At 40.5% G+C, this 22,384-nt stretch overlaps 1 protein-coding gene across 1 annotated transcript in view; it reads right to left on the bottom strand.

Annotated features, from left to right (window-relative positions):
* Positions 1-22,079, bottom strand: part of grm2a (glutamate receptor, metabotropic 2a) — a 45,930-nt gene extending 23,851 nt beyond the window's left edge. Inside the window, exons 1-2 of the mRNA XM_015037260.1 lie at positions 21,311-22,079; positions 5,920-6,673 (exon numbers count right to left, since the gene is read on the bottom strand). Of these exons, the coding sequence (XP_014892746.1) occupies positions 5,920-6,447 (528 nt within the window). The 5' untranslated portion in view covers positions 6,448-6,673; positions 21,311-22,079. The remainder of the gene's footprint in view (positions 1-5,919; positions 6,674-21,310) is intronic.
* Between the last annotated feature and the right edge of the window lie 305 nt (positions 22,080-22,384).

Here is a 22,384-nt window from a genome sequence, read left to right on the forward strand (position 1 = left end):
CCCCTCTTATTTTTAGAGGTTTTTTTTTTCCTCTTTTTTTTTTTTTTTTTTTTTTTTTTTTTTTTTTTTTTTGACTGCTTCCACATGAAAAGCATTAATATCAGAATCAGTGGAGGGCTCAACAGCTGCCTGCCACCAGCTGACAAAATGCTCAGATGCTGCTTGGATGTTTTTTCTACCATGTTGTGTAATTTATGACACTTTAATTCTTTTTACACTGATCTGTTGGAGATCTCCCAGGAAATGCTTTCTATCTTTTTGTAAGCTAACAAACTATCACATGACAATAAATTGATCTGATATACTCAGTTGGTGCCACTGGAGTCATGCAGCTGTCAAGATTGCATTTAAGTGTAAAGTTGCACATCATTTAATCGTGAAATTAGTAACTCTGTGACATTAAGGCTTCTTAATTTAGTGACAACTGCATCAGAGGTACACGGTTTGATACTAAAATGTCATTTGGTTGATCATTTTCAGGTGCTGCTCACTGTACTTCGTTGTGAGATTGATCCATTATATTCAGAGAGCGTTCGCAGAGCGGTGGACACGGTATGTATTTCAACAGCTCGTATATTGGATTCTGCCGAGCCACTGAATAATCCAATCACTGTCAATTATTCACAATTTCAGAGCACATTATTCAGTTTCATCTATGAATGATGCATTTCCACGAAACCACTTATCACCATAGTTCTTCCTGATGTAGATATGTGAGTTTTAGTGTATAAATCCTCTGCATGAATCATCGGTGCTCTCGTATCAGAGGGAGCCTCTCTGAAATGAAGCAGAGTTATGTGTGATGGATTTAAATCGGATTGCTGAAAGTTCCTAAATACAATATGCTAAATCATCAATGTTTTTATGGGTTCTGTGAGTTTTGGAACGTGCCACTTTTAGTTAATTGCCCGAATGGTGAAATCTCACTTTACATGAATTCATGAAAAGTTGTTGTACGCGTCCCACAGCTTTCAGAGATTTCCTCCTGTAACTGATTTGTTCTGCGAACATTAGAGAGCTTGATATTCAAAAGGTGTCGTCCTTCTTATGTGCCCTGGTGGTTATGATCCTCTGCCTGCTGATTCTCTCTCACCAGTGAGGCAGACATAGCAGCACTATCTGCTGTTTGGGTAGCAAAAGCAGGCTTGTTCATGGTTTATTCAAAAGCAAACACTTGAGGCAAGATGCTCCTGGGCTGTAATAGGAGGATACAGCATGGTTTGGATTAATCTACACATTTAAGACAATGCATGGCAACAAAGCAAATACGCTCTAACAGCCAGCCTGTTGAAGCATATGCATATATTTTATGACATTTTATATGTCTTCAGAGTTGCATCCTGAAGAGTTTGTGCTGCAGGATGTTTTCCCAGGAACTAGGGTAACTTTCTAAGGATCCTCTTGAACCCCCATTTTTTTTCCAAAGTAGGACCATTAGCAAAATCGGATTACCTGGTAGATTTTTTAGTTGCTGCATTATGTCTGCTCTGTTCTGTTTTCATTTTCGTCTTTAGACGGTGTAGACGGTGATGCTGTCAGCTCTCAAGAGTGAAGACTGTTGGTGTATGACAGTCTCATGTCTGTCATGACATGCTAATGCTCAATATCTGGGCAACAGAGACGATACGTCACAGTCACATGTACTGGATGACACCATCAGCTGTTAGCAAGCTAATCCACCTCATTTGCTTTTGCTGCTCCTCTTTAAATCTCTGTCTACTTGTTTGGTTAGAAACCCAGAAAGCGATCCTTGCCCATTATGGTCGATAGGCGTCTCCCAATTTAAACTTACCGACAGTTCAAACCTTCTGTTAACTTAGTAATAGGTAAAGTAAGGTAAGGTAATTTTATGTATACACATTTTCAGCAACAAGGCAGTTCAGAGTGATTTACATGAAGGAAATACAACAAAACAACAAACCAAAAGAAAGACAAAAAGGCAAAAGTATAAAACTACATATCGGTTCCCCATGATTAATAAGAATAAGAATAGGTAATCCATAATTTATAAAATAGTAGAGGTTTCTCTGGATTCTTGTTTTGATAAAACTAAATGTTGGTTCTTCTCCATGTTTGAGTCTATAAAACTAGATGATGGTACTTTTTAAGTTTGCTCTAGATTTGTAAACTAACAGGAGTTTCTCTAGGTCTTGCTCCTATATTAAAAGTTTAATGATAAATGTTGATCTAAGCTAAGTTTCTCTAGATAAACTAATAAGATTTGGATTTTAAGTTTGCTCTAATTCCTGCTCTGGGTTGAGTGAAGTGTAAAGCTAAATATTCCTGTCCTGAATTTCTAATTAAGAATAAATACTGCACAATTTATAAAGTAGAAGGAGTTTTTCTGGATCTTAAGTTTGTTCTAACTAATACAAATGTTTCCGTTTCTGCCTAAAGTAATAAGTGCTCCACAGTTTATAAAAGTAGCTAAATGTTGTTCTCAGGTAATGAGTGATCCACAGTTTCTAATAGCAACAGGTTTCTTGGTTGCCAAACACAACATTTACATACAGCCATTCATTTTTGTTCTACATCTTACATTTAATACTTTAATCAAATCAGCTCTCTACAAACAACTGTTTACAGTTTTGTTGCTGGAAATCATCCCTTTTATTTTTCCTCTACTGCTACAATTAGCAGTCAAAACGGTCATAGTTAATTTAGCATCTATCACACATTCCAACCAAAACTACTATGAAACAATCAAATTTTAATGCAGTCTAGGTCTGATTTTATGTTTTTTTAATCACATTCTGGGCTGTGCTGCTGCAGTGGGCAGTCATGCGTCTCACTAGATCACTGAAGTTGGTTAAAATGAAAAAGAGGTTTGTGGCACAGTGGGGAATGCAGGGCCTCTGAATTCAGCTTTGCTTAGTGCCTCTTGCAACCTTAGGTCACCTCTGAATGGTAAACTTGCTTGACTTTTTCCATACTTTCCCCCACTGAAGCTTCCAATGAGCAAAACATGATTAACTCCAGTGGGTCACCGTGTGTCTGGGCAACAGTTCAGGCCCTTATGCGTAAATTAAGAGCCTGTATGTAGTAAACAGGTCACCGTGGAAAAACCACGAGGGGAATGTTCAAGGCTAAATACTCGAGTCACAGAAATTTCTCTGCAAGCACACTCAAACTGTCCAGATGGCTCTACAGACCTCCCTCTAACTGTTCATAAGATCCAGGCTTTGCTTGTCGAGCGTTACGAAGCCATGTGACTCACTCCATCTCCTTCTCCGCGCTTACGTCTGCCCGTCACTGTCTCAGTGTTTCTGTGAAACACGATCCGTTGGTGCGATTGCTCGACATCCTCTGTGTGTGTGCCTGCACACCTCTGCCAAGCCACCAGACAGCCCGGCTGCAGCCACAGATGGGGGGTGGGGGGGAGATGGGGCCTCGCCTGTGAGAGAGCGTCACAGAACTTCGCCTTCTCGCTTCAACTCAATCTGTGCCCGTATAACGCCAGCGCGGCCGGGCCCGGAGCCAGAACCGCCCTCGTATCTGCGATTGTCACCACACAACACCAGCAGCACAGCAACACAATTTGACGTTGTGACACATTTAGACGGCACTCGGCGTTCTTACCACCTGCCGGTTTTGCCGTGTTCTGCCTTCATGTTCTACGTCGCCTCGACGGCGAGGGGCTTTTTAGACGGATGCTGTTGTGTTTCCTATAACTGCCTTCCCTCCGAGGTGAAATATACCCGTCTGTATTAACCGCCTGCTGTTGTCACCAAGGGGCAGACTTTGTAACCTTTCACACAGCGGGGCTGGTTCACCAAAAGGTCTGACAGGCTATAGATTATGCACAAACCAGGCAGTTAGAAAGGACAAAGAAATTAGGTGGAGATCGTATCCAGCGGCAGCACAGAAATGCCACACGTTCCCTTGCCCCAAATACATATCTTTGTGTAATAATATCATCAGCTGGGCAATAAAACGTCTACAAAGATACACCTCATCTTATTTGTAAAGGGCACGGTTTACGCAGCAAATCTTTAAAGCCTTACGAATGTGCAAAAAAATAATTACGCGGTCACAGGCCGCTTGCTATGAGCACATTTATGCTGCCATGATTAAACACTCGCCGGCCAGCCAAGACAAAGAGCCGTATCTCAGTGCAGAAAGCTATTCATGGTGAGAAAGAGAGCTGTGTCCTGTGGTTTACTCCCACTGATGGGGAAGATACAGATAGAAGCTCAGGCAGACCTCAGGCTCTTAATAGCACATCCATAAATTACCACAAGACAAGGGCAGTCTCTAAGGAGTCCCAGATGCAGGGTTTCGCTAAAATTACACCTCGTTTATCAACTCCTTTATTTCCAAGCTGTGTGCTTTTCACCAGGAATCCTTCCACCGTTGCTCTGAATCCTCCTCTTACATCACTTCCCTGGGAGCCCTCGATCTGTGCGCTCATGACTGTACTGTACTGTCATGCTGTTTTGTCATCATTACAGTAGATGCTCGCAAAGCTCTTCAATATCTAGAACAGCCTACACAATTAAAGACAATCACTGCTGATTTCAGTTAAGTTGTTAGTTTTTTAGATCAGAAACTGCTGATCTATGGGAGTTTCACACATGATCATATTTCTGGAGAGTGGTTTGAAATGGAGCAATGGGAAGCAGTTGTGTGGACAAAAATATCAAAGGTCAATTTCAAAGGTCAGAGGGGAATCTGCCGACTGCTTTGACGTGACACGTTACAACTGAGCTATGCAGAATGCCGTCTCTGAACGCGCAGCATGAAGGAAATGGGCAACGACACCACACCAGGCGTTCCTCCTGTCTGCTAAAAGCTGAAAAGTGTTTTGCACCACCTCACCAAAATTGGAGGAAAATAGATTGAAAAAAACATTGCCGGGTCTGATGAGTCTCAATTTCAGCTGCAACAGTCAGACGGTAGGACCAGAATGTGGGATAAACAACATGAAAGAACGGATTCAGCTTGCCTTGGACGAGCAGCTGAAGCTGCTGCCGTTTGGCGCAGGGGCGTGGCGGATGCTATCGTGTTAAAATATCTGACACCTTGTCGACTCTGTGCCACTTAAAATAGGAAGAGTCTCCGTTTTAACCATCCAGTTACCTTGAAACTTGACAGAAACTGTTGGCTACTCACAACGGGAAGCAGACAGCCACAGGCAGGGTTACATCATCATCTTTGGTCTAGAAGCGATCTGAATCCAATTATATTTCTAGGAGGGCAGAAGTACGTTCCTTTCTTTAAAGGAGCGTATATCTGGAACAGGAAGCGGCTGCAGCTGAAGTGAAGCGAAGCATGCTTTTTGAAGTGAGCGAGAAAGACTTTGTCCTCTGGCTGGCTGAGTCAGGATGATGATGATGTCTCTGATTTAATGATTTCGAGCATGCATATTTGTGGATATTTACAAATCTCATTTCCAAAAGGACACACCGTCTCCTCTTCACAATGACTTGGAACCGCACCGATGTAGAAACTGCGTTACAGCCAAGGATTCGGAGAGCCAATTAGCAGAGATTTCCTCGTATCAGCCTGAATGAGCCAAAAGGAGCAGAGCGTAATCAGGCTGTCGCTAGTCATCCCGTCAGCCAGTCCCAAGTGCAACATCTGTAGCTCGTCTGCCTCTGACAGGACCACTGCCAAAGTGTAAATTACAGGGGAAGAGAAAGAGATCCTCTAAATTAGATCTCTCAAGCAGATTTGTGTTCAGGTAAACAGATCCTCCTGTGGAACTGATACTCATTAAGTCCCAGGGTTAAGATCTTGCAAAGGGTAATTGCGAGGGGTATTTAAGTCTAAGTGGGCCGTTATAATATTTCACACTCGCAGCTGAATCCTGCTTTATGTCTTCTCTCTCCAGCCCACAATAGCTCCAAGCATCGTCTGATAGAGTCTTTAAAAGGCTGTCTTACAGTAAAAACAGTAAAACTCATCACATATGCCTACCTGGATAGAGACATCACTGTAGGAGCCTCCAATGACCCCAGAGATGGCGAGAGGGACGTCATCGTGAATGGCGTAGGAACCGTCAGGGCACGTGTACTCGCTGTCGTCCACTTTGGTGAGCGAGGCCCTGACAAACTCCAGGGACTGCTCCAGAGCGTAGGTGTCCTTGGAACAGGTGTCCAGTATGTCGGCTCCGAGTCTGATCCCAGGAAGGATCCGCTCATCTCTGTTGATTTCATCCAAGGCCAGCAGCATCGCCTCCAGTCTCTGGATCCCTCTCTGTGAATTGATCTTCCCACAGTCTTCCAACCCCTCGCCCTTCTGATGCACAGGAAACAAGCCGCCAATCATTAGATCTCCTTCCAGGGTGATCTCCTTCTTGGAGTCCGTGTTATAAGCCACCACAGGCAGGCCGTGTGTCGCCCGGGTAAAGAGGGAAACGCATAGACAGAGCAGGCCGAGATGGGACAGCCATAGGGGTCGGGGCACGGGGCGCACCCCCCACGTGGGGGATTTCCCCAATGACATGTCCCTGGAGAAAACAATGACACTGTCCTGCCTGTGGGGTCTTGCTCAGCGGCTGGTCAGAGCTGACGATGGTGCCACCGAAAGGAACAAAAAAGAAAAATCTCAAAGGCGCAGCAGCACCAGCAAATCTCAAAGCGCTGTTGTTTTTATTCTGACAGAGGCCATGTACAGCATCGCCGCCATCCCTTTCGTCCGTCTCTTCTTCTGAGCGTTTGTAGATTACAGCCTGCAGATCAAACAGAGGGAATTTCAGTCAGAGCTTTGGAGTTGAAGTACAATGATCCCTTTGTCTCACAGACACTGTGTCTGCCAGAGACAGACTCATTCAGTGGAAACATTTTACAGCATCTGCATGAGTAAATTAATATTCCTGTGAATTAGGCAGTTTGGTGTGACAGGAGGAATAAATGAGCGTGTAACTAAACATATCACACATTAATCTACTTTAAATAGACACTTCTTTCTTTTTCTCTGCAGTCTTGACTCCTAGAAACCCCAAACAAGTTAGACATTTTCTTTTGTTTTGTCTTTTTTTACAAAGAAAATATGTGTTTTGCACATTTGTATTCAGTCCAATTTACTCTGATATCCTTTTGTAAAATGATACAAATGTCCTTTAGAAATCACCTTACTAGCCTGCAGAGTGCAAATGTGTTATTTATTTATTTTGTATGTATAAATCCAGCTGTTCTGGTGTCAAAGGTTCGTTAGAGGATTTTGGTGAACAAACAAGATCATGAAGACAAAGGAACACAGCAGGAGACCCAGAGACAACGTTGTGGAGAAACTGAAAGAATGGTTTTAGTTTATTGCAACATGCCTGGCATTGAACATCTCACAATTTGTAAAGTTACACAGTAGGAAATTAACAGTAATATTTAGGTTTATTTAGCCTGAGTAAAAAAATGCAAGAGTTCATTTTTCAGTCACATTTAAACATGTTATTTATACATTTAGAAATGTTTCAAACTAAATATTTAATTCACAAACTATTTAGTTTGAAAACTAAATATTTAACTTTTAAATTAAATATTTAGATAAAAAAAATAAGCTAGCTAAATAGTGAACTAAACATTTATCTTTCAAACTCAATGTTTTGTTTACAAAATAAATATTTAGCTCCAAATTAAATATTTAGTTTGCAAACTAAATATTCATTTTCCGAACTAAACATTTAATTTTCCAGCTAAATACTTGGCTTCTTAACTACCTAGCTGTAAATATTTAGTTCATAGCTAAACATTCAGGTCCAAGTTCAAATTCAGCTATTAAGAAAATTATACTGCGAATAAGCGGAAGTGGGATTTCAAAATAAAAGCTGGGTTTCATGGACCTCCATATAAACGCCGCCGCTGACGGAGCCGAATCGCTTCAGTCGTCGCTCAGGTACCGTTTGTTTTAATATATTAATCGATTCGTTTTTTCTTGACATGTCCAACGTGTTAGTTGAAAACATAGGCTGTGACAATTTAGCAGACCTTTACTATGCTAAAAATGTTGCTATAGGAACTGTAGTTTCCATAGCAACAATAATAAGTTTTGACAGAAGCTTGTTAGCATGCTAAAGAAAAACACAAACATTCTCCGGATGGTTTTCTGGCGTCTCCAGCAGAAACACAGTTAATCTTTGGCCAGTTTAAGAAGACCTGCGTCGTATTTTAATTGTTGGCTTCTCCTCTCGCTGCTCTATTGTGTGTGTGACCTCATTTCACTTTTCTTTTAAGGAAGATGATTGCGCAACTCTTTTATGATCACATGACTGAACACTCCTGTACTACAACAGGCTGCAGCGGTAACAACACGTATCCTCAGGGAACATTTTGTCATGTCACATCAGCTGTTCAAACACAAACACTTCATGCAAAAAAAAAAAAGAGAGAGAGAAATTAAACTGAAAAAGAGGAAGGTAAATTACTGACAGCAGCTCCAAGCAAAAAAGCAAAAAAAAAAGGTCGCTATTTGACTCAGTTGATAGGATGTAATCCAAAGAATCGTAAATTTGGTTAACAGGTTTGTTTGTTGTTGTTGTTTTAGCACATTGGAGCCTTTTATCTTTGATTAAGGATTTAAATCTGTCTTCAGGTTGGTTAGTGCAGTTGTAGGGTTCATGAAAATGAACAAATATGCAAGTTTAATCTGCAAAGTCACAATATAAATTAAACTAAAAAAAAAGAGTCAAAACATCTGTGCATCCAAGCTGCTCAGAAACATGACAAACTGCTTGTTACACTTTAATCAGCGATGCCTCGTCTTTATTACACCATTCGTTTCTTTAACATTTTAACCAGTAAATAATTTGGTCAAATGAAACACAAAAAGTAGTTATGGGGTACTTATTCAGGTTTAAATATTGACGTGAATTGATTGCGTATTTTACTAAAGATATTAACTTTTATGGCACTGAACTGCGCAACAAACTGACCATGTATTTAACAGGAATTAAATGTAAAATATCAAATTAAATTCTCTGCATTGATATATAGTTTTATAAAAGCCACTAATTTCTAACCGAGCGGCTTAAATTATACCAGTTAGCTTATGGTAGCACAAAAAAAAAAAAAGTGTTAAAGAAATTATTATTCTATTTCTTAGAATAAACTCTGATCTAAAAAGTTCAACATTTAATTTCGTATCCCCTAGAGATTCCAATAAAACAAATGTAGCTAAATCATGACTAATATTTACATAAAAGCACTTTTCCTGGAGGAAACACAAACACAAACTTTTCTATTTCTCATATCTAGTCTTAAAAATAAGAGAACACGACATTTAAGTAGAACAGACACATGTAGATCTTTTCAAAGATTACACCTGCAACAGTGACAAATTAGAAAAAGAATGTATATTTGCCTTCCCCCTAAATGATAGCGAGAAGGACATGAAGGGCATTACATTTGGAAAGGCCTTAACTGTTGGACAGTATCAACATGTCAGCGGGTTGTTAGGTAGAAATGCCAGTTATTAGCATCAAAAGCAATGAAATAATACATAGAAAAACAATTCAGTTCTAGAGACGGTAGAAAATCTATGACTCTGTGGGCCCATTTATCCTCCAAAGGACCCAAGAACCTTGTCCACGGCATTATGGACTCTTTAAAATATCAGGTAATTTTAACAAAAATCTGGTGGTTTCTACTACAAAAATGAACATGGGTCAATATTAACTATTTGTTTCAAATTTAAGGTTTCTAAATGATTCATTGTCAGTTTACATCGCTGTAGTTGAACGTTACAGGCTTTTACATGACTTTACCAAGGTTGCCAAAGGGCATTGCCTACAAAAAAAACCAGCTCTCGGTTTGTTTGTTTCCTGAAAATCGATATGATTTATATGAACGGCACAGACGCGTCCTAAATTCTTCAATAAATGTCTCTCGTTTTGTTGATCTCCATAATTTCAACTGAGTCCTTGCCTCTGAGCCTCTTTCAGAGTGTGTTTTAGTTCTAAGTCCTGCCCATGATTGACACCCAGCTGTAATATGAAGACTACAGGTGAACAGCAGCTATAAATAGCCATTGCAGTCGTGCATAATGAAAGGTGTTCTGCTGATGATGGAGAGAAAAAAACCCCAGTTATGTGAGCTGATGCTGAAGGAGACTTCCACCTGAGCGAGTTGCAACAGGGCTTTCGTATGAGCTCCCACTTAAGAATGCATATTTGTGCTTTCACGAACCCACCAGAAAGAAAGCACGCATACACACACACACCCCCACACACACACACTCTCACTCATAGTTTTAGTTGTAAACCAGGGATTTATGCTGCTAGTCCCCGGTGTCAGTCGCCTCGATTCTCAGAGGCTTAATTAGACAGAGTGTTAAGAAGTTTATCTGAGTAAATTATCAAACCAGAACGGTCTGTCTCGTATCCTTTTTACCCCAACGAGGCAAAGAGGTTGGCAAGTGGTAATTAACTGTATCGATGGGAGATTATGAAAACAGAGCAGAGCCATAATAATGCCTGTATTTCTCTCTCTTTTTTTCCATTTAAAAAATATAGACTTGCCTATTACAACAACATAAAAAACCCAACAGGAGTCAGAGTGCAAAACACATTCTTTGGGATTTCTCTGTCTTTCTCTCTCACCTCGCCAGCCCCCTCTTTTTTTTTTTTCTTCTTCTTTTTTTTTTTTTTTTTGCACTGTTGTTTCCATGGAAACATGCCAGGAGATGGAGGGGATGAAGAGAAAGTGGAAGACAGACCAGGACAAGTGGGCCAGCCCGATCATGCATGGTCCACGGTCTTGTGGGAGAGCTGGGAACCCTGACCAGAGCGAGGAGACTCCTGCCAAGACTTTTTTTTTTTTTTGCTTTCTAAAAAGCCGGCACACCTCAAGCGTAAACAGCTGAAAAAATACAAACCTCTGCTTAGAAACGTTTAAACGTTAAATTGCAACGTAAATGTGGCCGCTTATCCTCGTTGTTCAAACAGTGACAGTTTGAGAAAAAAAAAAAAAACTTCTTTGTGTAAATAGGAAGATGTTGCATGACGCATTTCCTGTCCGAGGCATTTAACATTAGAAGATTGTTTATTCGCTCTGCTCAAAATAACGGGATCTCAGGCTTTCCCGTTTGCTCTCTCAGCCGCCGTTCAACAAGTGAAGCTCCTCTTCAATAGTCACTCCTATGGCTTGGCGTTATAAATAAACACTGACAATAACAATTTAACATGACTACAAAATCTGCTTAATGCTGCGGGGCTGCGTTTCCTCACAGAACGGCTCGACAGCGTATGAAACCGCACGAGACGAGTCATAAAATCCCAAAGTGGGAGCTGCAGCAGATGCAGGAGTTTTAAACAAAACAAAACTCATATTGGCAATAACACCTTCATCCTGCAAGTGGATTCATTTTCTATATCGTCTTTGTCCGCTGCTCTTCTTTAATGTCAGTAGTGACGGATTCAAACCGGGAAATATGTCTGTGACTTCGTTTCGGTTTTGCTTTTTTACGCGTTTGAATGTTTTAGAGGACAACTGAGCTAAAAATCTGAAAACACAGAATCCTTCTTCAAACATGATGAACTTTAAACAATTACGCTTCACTCTATCACATAAAATCCAAATAAGACGCAATGAAGTCTACGGTTGTGACAAAAGGTGGTGGAAAAAAATGGACTGAGTAGCAAAACGCTGTACGCATCGACGTTAACCCTCAATGGAAAAGACAGACATCTGGAGACGTTGCCTGACTTAGACGACACTATCAGGATTTAAACCTCTCCTCTGTAGGTTTTCTTTTTATCCAGTACCTGTTGGGTATTGTTTCTAGCCCATTTTATTGTGTGTGTGTGTGTAGAAATCACAGCTGCGAACAGCAATATTTACACTCGACAAATCCCACCCAGGATTTTGGTGTGCACGCTCAAACTTTAAAGAAAAACAATGCCTCTTATTCTTTTTCTTTCTCGTCTTATCAAGTCATCTCCATATCCCCTTTTAACCAGATGGCCTTTTTTTTAATTCAAGAGAGAGTAAAGCCTGCCAGCATTTTTGCACACTTCAAACTAGACTGTGTGAGGGAATTGGGAGGAATGTGGGGGGCGGGGGGTAAAATTACAAGAAAAGATGGCAGATGTGAGAGGAGCAGGGAGGAGGAGGGGGCTGCATGACGGTGTGGGCAGCAGCGAAAGAGAAATAAGGGTAAGGTTTGAGAAGGATGCTGATTTTTTTATGACACTCATTTTCCGTTAGGAGTGGAAGTGCAGCATTAATATGGTAATATCCCCCCAGGTGACAGAAAGTGTTGAAGAGTGGAGGTCATCCGGTGTGTGTGTGTGTGCGCAGCCATAAGCCTGGATGAGCAGGTTGGAGATCCCAGGTGAAATGAGTTGGAGCGTCGCTGAGAGGAAGCAAAGGTAATGGAAGTCAGGCTTCCCTAAAATCACATTTCCAAGCTGACAAAGAGAAGGGGTCCTTGGTGGGGGGGGATGCTCTGAAGATGATCGTTTGTAAAGGGAAGGGAGGCACAAAGAGTGCTAACGCGTGCGTACGCGTGCGCGCTGACCCGCACAAACAATAATTTAAACTCAAGTTGGAAGCACCTGTGGAGAATTAAACTTGGTAATGACCTATGAATATTTAAATTGGTTTCATTTTCATCAGGATGTTTTTGTTCTCCATCCCAAATCTCCCCTGGTGGCATCAAAAGAAACCACCAAAATCAGAGATTTGTTTGTGGAAACTGAGCCGTTTATACACCGTTCCACCAAAAGCTTCTCACGACACACACTTGTGTATTTACAGGTTTGCAGTTTGCAGCTTATAAAATATCATTTGCAGAAAAGGTTTCAGACAGAGCATACTTTAAAGCAAACTTGCTAATGGAGTAAATGTTGATCCTGAAGTGGTCTGTACTGGTAGCATTTTCCAAAGTTACAGCTTTTCTGAGGAACAACTTAAAAAGAAAACAGTTATGTTTAGGCCCACAGGATTTGCTAAAGGATTCTCACTTCCAGCACATTCTTGGCTTTCTCCTCTTGACTTGGATTGTTTCAGGTAGATTTAGAAGTTGTGAACAATGACGTCAATTTCCTAGACTTGCAGTCCGCCTGGCTTTTTAGCAAAGGCAGCGGTGGAAGTGAACTATTATAATATTGAATTGACATTAACAGCCGCCTCGTTTGGATCACTACTTCTCTCTTCGCAATGGAGAACAGTTGGTTACAGTGCAGGCAGTCTCTGGCAAGCTTCTTAGCATTGAATTGGCGCATTATATACGTCAGGGGCAAACGTTAGCGATTGGGTAAAATTTACAACCTCAACAGACTCCACATCCCCGTAACCAATTGTTTCTCAACAGCAGAGAGTCCAGACCCTCTGAATAAAGCGAAAGTGTAGAACAAGAGCCTGGTTTACACCAGTCAGTGGTGAGTGGTGAGTTTTGCATGTTAAAAGACTGAAAACATTGCAAAGGTGAGCAAATATCTGTTTTGTTTTGTTTTTTTTAAATCTTTCTTTTAAACATGTTGCACATTTTTGGGGTGCTGTGGTGACGCAGGGTTAAGCACAACCCACGTAAGAAGGCCTTAGTCCTCAACACGGCGGTCACAGGTTCGATTCCTGGCCTGGAGACCTTTGCTACATGTTTTCCCTCTCTCTCACTACCCGACTTTCCTGTCATTAGCACTTTAAAATAAAGGCCACTAGAGCCAAAAAAAAAAAAAACATGTTGCACATTTGTATTAAACTTTTTGATATTATGTTTCCAAAGATGGATTCAAATCACAAAATGTGCCAATGAGAATTGGGAGTTATACTAAGCAGGTGCATGTGCAAGTCTGACCAACATCCCACCAAATCACTATTTTTATTGGAAAAGGAAAACTCTCGTGGCATAAGCCAACATCGCTAAGCATGGAATGACTGTTTGACATAATAGTTGCTCTAATTTCTCTGGTCTGACAAGTGAAAGTAATTTCTGGTCATTTTATGCTTTCAGCACATTCATATTTGGCAGGTTGTAAAAGGCTGGAGCGTAGCCATAAAGAAACATAATGACGTAATTGTCAAAATTGCAACTTGAGGTTTGATGTAACCACAGACAGGAACTGCACAAAAAATATGGAAATGTGTTTTTTTTTTTTTTTGGTCAACCAGCAATGCCTCTTGGCAAATCTGGAAACAGTTTTTTTTTAGGAGCAGTAAGAAACGTTACAAAAAATGACATTAATCAATCAAAAATACATTCCTTCCTTTTTTTTTTTTATTGCCAAGTTTATTTACTTGCTGTTGTGAGCACAGCACATTTTTTCACTCAACTCCACTCATGCACAGGAAGATGTAAACTTCATGCAGAAAAACGATTATTAGAACTCAGAACCTTCTTGCTGCCAGGCAACCGTGCTACCAACTATTACATGGCAACTCCTTCGTTAATTGATTGTCTAAATATGTTTGTCCAAAGACTGATTATCAAATCCAGATGAGATAATGGATAGCACCTGGTAAGGATGTGAGAAACAAGACTTTCTTTGTGACTTTTTTTATAATTATAAACTGAAAAAAATGCAGAAAAATTGAATCTTTGACTCACTTTTAAAAAATATCGCATTGTATAAATTAGACGTATTTCGAGGCACTTTGACAATTGGGAAGGTTGTGGATCAATTCTGGAAATGAACCACTCTACCGGGAGCAGACATGTTAACACTTCATTTTAAGACTAAAATGTATCCATGTTATTTCTAAACTTTGCTCATGGTGGCGTGTGGCTGCTGTCAACAAGTAAGAGGTGGGGGCCCTTTGTAACCACTTGATATTACACACTTTTGGGCTCCGGTGACACACAAACAAAATCGCATCCATTTCTCAAAAGCTTTTTATGATGCATTTAACTTTTACAAATCAACAAAAAAATTTCTCTGAGAAATCTGGAGCATACTTAAGCAACCAGATATTTATATCTAGGTCTAATAAGGGACAATAGGCAGACTCAGCAGAGCTACATCATTAACATGACGAAACGTCTGCTACAAACACTGACCTTTTCCTGTGAGGCCATTTAGGCATCTAGCAATTAGAGAATGAGGAGGAAGTTAAAGGTTAAACTTGAACTTGATGGATATTTTTGAGACATTCTTGCAAAACGATCAAAATGTAATAAACAAATTACTGGCTGAATAAAAAAAAAATCATATATAAAAATGATGACTTCAAATAAATGAATTTACTCTTATCCTTAATTACTCAGAAATATCAGCATATTTTTAATGCCTTGAAAAAACTAGGCAATAATAAAGGTGACATTTATTATTACATTTTCGTTTACATTTATATTTCAGTACTAAACTAATTAGTCCATCATCATTATGCTGCAGTCTTACACCATTAATAACTTTGAACTCTCATATATGGAGTCGATCATCTGATTGGCTAAAAGTCACAGAGTCAAATTCAGACCAATCAAATTCATTTGGGCAGTTCCACAATGACACCATGTGCTGCAGCATGCATGTATGACATTGATGCTTTTGTACATAAAATGCACGTATTCACGTATGTTTAGTTTTAGAATCTTAATTATTTTATAATTAATAATTTTTTTTTATTGAATATTGTCTTACACCTCTGGAGTCTTGCGGATGATAGTTTGTCTTTACATTCGATTAGCGCGTCTACTTCAACTCCTCCAGAGAAATGATTCTCCCCATTCAGGAAGTGGCAGCATATACTGATAAAACTACACATCATCAAACTATTAAAATATTAAAATGTTTTTTAAAAAATTAAAGAATTTGTTGAGAACTTCTTAAATAACATTGAATACCTCTTCACATTGATTTAATTTGGCAGCGTACAGATAAAAACTGCTCCGATTTGAATGATAAAATAGTTTAGCACACAGCTGTTATCATGCAGGTTCAATCTGTGCGTCCCTGCAGAGTCCAGAGGATCACATAACAACTTATAGCGGGCCAGGTTTGGCCCTCGGGCCTTCAGTTCGACACATCTGATCGAAGGCACAGCAAATTTTATGCTGTGCCACCATCTTTACGTTTGCATCCTCCTGTCCTCGCAGGTTACTGGCTGAGCTCCGCCTCTGCCTCCTCTTTCTTCTCGCATCACCTGCTGAGGGGGATCCCTTCTTTGGGTTCTCACGTTGCCACTTCACTCATTAAACAGCCATTCACTCTCTTTCTTGTCTGAACACTCATTGCTGCGAGCCCAGTGACTGCCCTCAATGTGGCGCTAAAGTGAGACTCCTTTGTTTGAGATGGTTTCGTTGAAGCTTCCACCATCACAAAAAAAAAAAAAAAAAAAAAAGAAGAAAACAAAAAAGTGGCCGGAAAAAGTAGGAGGCTTTTAAGCAAGTCATTAGAAGTGCTCCAGTGTGACCAGAATTCTTAATGATTTGAAGTTAAATTAGTTTACACATTAAAAAACATGAGATCATTTGGCTTTTCCGTGACAAAACTTTGCCGTTTATATAACCATAAATCTGTGTGCCAGGACGGGAATTGCAGCTCGGACGAAGCCGCTTCATCTTTTTCTAATTTAGGTCTCGTATGTGTAAAATGAGTTTCATTCTCTGCATAATGAGAGATATTTTTACAAGATCCCACAGTCACACGGTATCGTCTCTATTTCAGTCGGTCATTTTGTCCCTTTTAGCTGCTTTCATTTCGATTTAGCTCGTCCCTGCAGTAAATAATGCATCTGGGAAGCTGTTCCTCAGGATCGTTCCTGAATAGATTGAAAACACATTTTAAGTACAGGTTGTCCTACTGGAGACTACAGTAAAGTTATGTTGATCAAAGTCATAACAGATATTTAAAAAGCAACAAATCACTGAGTTTTAGCTATGAATTATTTGGTGAGTGGGTGCATTGTCAGCATCTGAAACAGTCTACGGCAGGGGTCCCCAAACTACGGCCCGCGGGCCGGATCCGGCCCGCCACGTCATTTGGGCCGGCCCACTGAACAATGCCGGATCCGGCCCGCCTGCTCATACCAGAGAGCATTCAGTGTTTTTTTTTTCGTATATTGTATTTTCCGGTTTATATGTGGATTTTTCTTCAACCACCAGGGGGCTTTTGAGCAAATGTGAAACTTACTTTCCCTCAATGGAATATATACTCGTCAGTCACCGTTTCACTCACGGTTTTTTCCATTTGCATTCTGGGTAAAAATCTATCCAAAAGTGTCGTCGTCGTCGTCGTAGCAAATGCAGCCACAACGTTAAAACGACGACACACTCAGTTCCAAAACCAATATTTGAAGCACATTTTCTTTTAGATATGTTTTTTTTTGTTTGTTTGTTTGTTTGCTGGAGATTTGGGCATTTACAAAAAGTAGCTGCAGTTATGCCGAGTTGGGCTTCATCAAAAATCACTCCAGAGGGTGAAACCTGCACGTCCAAAGGCGACCCAGAGTAACGATCATTTCTGTAGATTGAATGATTCGATTTACTTGTTGGATTTTGCTTGTAACTCGGGAAAGCAGAGTTACTCCTGCTACTTTTTAAAACTATTACTCTCATGATTCATGATCAGCATCGATAATTAGCAACACAAGCGCCCATTCAGTTACCAGTAATTTTAGAGCAGCTGAACTTTTTCGATCAGTCACATTGTCCGGGTCAGCTTCAGTCACGTTGTTGTACGATTGGTAGGTCGCTTTCTCTTTGTTCCCGTCTTTCCTTATTGCAGGTATCTCATGAGGAATAAATTACACATCCAGGTTTTTATGAACATCTAAAGAAATTCAGATCTCATGAACTGTTCTCCATCAAGACAGTGATCCCTTTTCAGCTGAAGACAGAAACATGGAGCAGCTGAAGCTGGGCGAGCCGGCAACAGCTGGTTTTTACTCACAATGTAAATTATTAGTGCAGCTTACTTAGGACTCACATTACTAATTAATGGCGAGCTTTTCTGTGCCTTCACCTGAATAAGTCCGTGATCGAATGTTCCCCGCTTGAGCAGCACGAGGTACAATGCTGTTTTAGTTCGATGCATCCCGCTTCTGGCTTCGTTAAGTTATCTACAGTGAAAAAAAAGCGTAGAGCATTTGTCCAAAGGAGCTCTGCGTGGATTTTTATTTCTTTTTTTTTTCTTTTTAAAGCGTAAAAGTAATAGGAATTATAACAACAGTGTAGCCATTTCCATTCGTGTGGATGCGTTAAAAATAAAGCCAACATGTATTCTCAGCTATCGGTTGCCATGGAACAGCCGCAATCAGGCTGATTGGAGCAGCCGTGTCTTTTAGCCGTACTGTTGGAGAAACACTGCAAATTTAAAAATAAATAAAAATAAACGGTATAAGTTCGCGGCACACGCGAGGCTTCGCATGGACGAAAAAATGTGCGTCACCTTCACATCAGTGTGTGAGTGTGTTTGTTCAGCCGTACGCAAGACTAACCTATTAAGCTGTCAGTTTTGATGGGAGCAGAGCTGGTCTTCATGCAGAGTGGCAGGTGGCTAATACAGCCTGGGTGTAAAAGCTTTGAATGATGTTAACAAGACTGATGCTTTAACTCGAAACCCAGAGAGCAGAAAGGTCAAGGTTCGTTTCCGCTGCGATGTTGAATATTTGTTTCTGCTAGAGTGGACCTGAGTGTAGATCTAAAGTGTGCAACAACATTTTTTTTTTTTTTACACAAGTGTGAGGAACTTTTAAACTTGTTTGAGAAAAAGTAAATAAGGGTTAGGGTGGCGTTGAAGTCTTCTGCGTCTTTTGGTAGATGCAGAAGACTTTGTTGCCACCTCTGGAAAAGATGTTAAAAATCAATTTAAAACAAATTTTTAGCATAATCGCACAATGAGTCGTTTTGATTAAGAAATTGTTTTTGATTTATTATTAGATTTATTTAGCTGAGAAAAGTCAGTGCTAAGATGTAATCGCAATCCTAGCACTCGTTGACTCCTAAACGCAACTGAAGTGTTTTCTTTTTGTACTTTCATTTGTGATCGGTTTCTAAGAACTGCTTATTAGCGATCCATGACTTTCAGTTACACGGGTATATAAAGATGACACACACGTCAATTCTTCTCGGCCTGATGTGGACAGATATTTATTTATCTTTCCAAAATGTACATTGGAGAAGATAAGATATGTAAACAAATTTCACTGTTAGAAAACTGTAGACAAGTCTATTAGAGACTATCTATGTGCCCCTTATATGGGAATGATGACTGAATTTATTTTTTTTTTTTCCGTTCTACCGTCACAAACATCAACATGTTTGTGACATGGGCTTAATAAACTTTATTGGGATTTCAACTGGGACATTGTGTTTCAGTCAAATGAGACTAATTTTAAGCTTTTTGATATTAAAACCTTCATATTGCTCTAGCTTTTCTTGTTCAAATACCTCAATTTAAATAATAATAATAATAATAATAATAATAATAATAATAAAATCTGCTGGCTTCTCCCAGAAACAAGACATGGGTTGTCTTTTGAACTTCATGCTGGACACTGATCCAAAGCATCTGGCCAGTTTTACATAAAAATGATTCGGCAAATACAAAATCAACCTCCTCTTTCATGGGCGTTTTGGTCCACAGACCTAAATCCTATGAGAACCTGCTGGGTGAGCTGAGAAGAAGACAGAAAGAAAGGGGCAGAGGGTCAAGATCCCTCTTTAGCTTTGTTAGGAGTTAAAGAAGACTAAGTTCTGTCTGATTGGTAGAAGGGGTTGTATAATGTCCTGAGAGCATCAACAAGTGATTACTACGTCCTAACATGAGGTTTTCTTCACCATGAGATTATGCGGCCGCAATAAACAAATTCCTTAAAGCGTTTTACCAAAAAAAAAATATACACTGCTCAAAAAAATAAAGGGAACACTCAAATAACACATCCTAGATCTGAATGAATGAAATATTCTCATTGAATACTTTGTTCTGTACAAAGATGAATGTTCTGACAACAAAATCACACAAAAATCATCAATGGAAATCAAATTTATTAACCAATGGAGGCCTGGATTTGGAGCCACACACAAAATTAAAGTGAAATGTTCCCTTTATTTATTTATTTATTTTTTTTTAGCAGTATATTTAAAAAAATGGCGCCATATCTGTAAATGACTCAGTTTAGAAGATGATGGAGTGGATAACTTCCGCATTGCTCCCAAGTTCTGCCACTTTGCCCGTTCCTCTGTCGCGCTAGAAGAGGGAACCCTCTGACTGTCAAACCAGCGATAAAAGGTGAAACTAACCGCAGCAGGTGAGATCGATCCGTTTAGGGACTCCAGATGAGACCCCCACCCTCATCCCCCGTCTCCTCCTGCCAATCGGATTTATTCTGCGGATGACAGAGGATGGTTTCTTTGTCTTTTAGTTCAGCCACGGGATGAATAACTTACAACCATCAACATCTTCAAACGTGAGCGCCGGTCTCACACGTCTCTCCGCTTTATTTAGTTTTTTTAAGAAAGTGGATATCATATAGTCATATGGTTATGTAAGACCCCCTGGGAACGTCTCTGATTAAACGACTCATCAATCGCTTGGTGTGAAATAACTGCGCCGATCAGAGCTGCGGAACATGCAGAGCAACGGAGCCTTTTGGGAGTGAAGGAATCCTCCACAAAATGTTGTTTCACCATTAAACAGCAGAACCCAAAAGAAAAAAACAAAAAAAATACCTGAAACTCGACCTCTTCCCGTTTACGTGCACAATTACCGCGACACATCACTGTTCTTATTCTAATGTGCTCATCCGCGATGATTATCTACAGTGATGGCAGTTTAATTGGCTTCATTAAAATATGTAATTCCGGGGGGGGGGGGGGGGGGGGACATCGATACAGCCATTAAAAAGGATGAATTGAATTTATTTACGAATAATGCCACTTTCCACTCAAACGACATCTCATTAACTAATTGAGTTTTCTGAAAGTGTTGGAGTCTTTTAATCGCATTGATCTTTGCGATATGCAAAATGAGCGACATTAGGAGGTGTCAGGGTTCATGAGCGGTTCTGCGTCGCCTTTTTGCTTGTTTTTTTTTTTTTTTCTGCAGCACAATTGGGAGGTTGTGCAGACACACATATATATATATATATATATATATATATATATATATATATATATATGGCAGGGGGGGGAAAGATGTCGCGATAAAAAAAAACATAAACAAGATTGATAAAAAGGAAGTGTAAAATAGTTTTAGAAAATATACGTGCATTCCTGCAATGCATGCATCAGTTAACCATTTTTTTTTTTATCGTCTGGATTCTAAGATCATCATTTAGATTTAATCGGCAAATAAATTCCAGCACAAGCAATAACAAAACCAGAGCAATAACAACTAAGAGTGATTAAGTCCTCAGTAAATCACAACCTGAAGTTCAGAAAAGAGAAGAAAAGAAAAATCAGAGCCCGAAAAAATTAAACGTATTTATCAGCTTCTTACCTGTGCGGGAGTCCTCCGTTTCCAGCGCTGTTGTGCACAGCGTGCACCGAGCGCATATCCTCCGCAGCGCTTGTTTGTCCTGTTGGACTCAAAACAAGTGGATCGCACTGGAGTCGGGTGAGTGAGTAAAAGAGGAGGGAGGGGGGGGCGAGTGTTGCCGCCTGCTGCCTCAAGTTTGAGGGGCGTACAGCTGAACCGCACGCCAGGAGCTGTCCGCGGTGCTGGAGAAACAGCCGCACTTAAACAGAGAGAGCGCTGCTGGATTCCTGGAGGGATGCCGATCCTGCCAGGATCAGCGCTTCAAAAGTCACATTTCTTCAGCGCGCTACAAGGCAGTCGGAACAGACGCCCACTGTTTCATCCTGCAAAAACAGGGCGGTCACTTTGTTGCATGCAACTAAAAAAAAAAAAAAAGATATCAGAAATGATCAAATCACATCCGGGATTCTTCTAATCGCGTCTATCTAATTTAGCGCTGGCCAAGTGGAGCACAGTTGTACAAAGTTGGATGTCACCCTATATTGTGCGTGCAAAACCTTCCGTACCCGCCGGTTGTGTTTTCAAATATCATTTGCTGAACAAATGTTGGGGAACCTTAAACCTAACAGCCTTTTTCCACACCTGAACAGAGATTTCCCTCGCGGATGAGCGGCCCTGCAGATACGTCGCCTGTAGCTGGAGGTCGGCGTCAGATTACGAGGAGTATTTCAGAGCGTAACGTCGCTTCCGTGAGGCGCTTTCTGTTTTTAAAACTCTTGGGCTGCTCCTGGAAATGAATGTCTTTCAGAGTCGTCTTCCCTATTTGTGGCGGAGGCGGCGGAGAGGAGGGCAGGAGATGACAACAGTGACTCTGTAGAGACTTATTACCCTCAGTGGCGTGAACGTATTTGTTGACCAGAAGACAAGTTGTGGCAGAGCACAGGCAGAGTGTGAGGTCTCTTCCAGATGGGGCCGCGATGCGCGCTGGGAACTGCGACCTCTTCCCCTTTCCACGGTCTTTAGCGGCCTCGGACATGCAGTGCTGGCTACTCAGTGAACAAAATGATGGAAAAAAAAAAAAAAATCATTTTGTTC

The sequence above is a fragment of the Poecilia latipinna genome, unplaced genomic scaffold (genome assembly GCF_001443285.1).
Source record: "Poecilia latipinna isolate Pla-1442-1.1 unplaced genomic scaffold, P_latipinna-1.0 Scaffold24, whole genome shotgun sequence".
Taxonomy (NCBI): domain Eukaryota; kingdom Metazoa; phylum Chordata; class Actinopteri; order Cyprinodontiformes; family Poeciliidae; genus Poecilia; species Poecilia latipinna.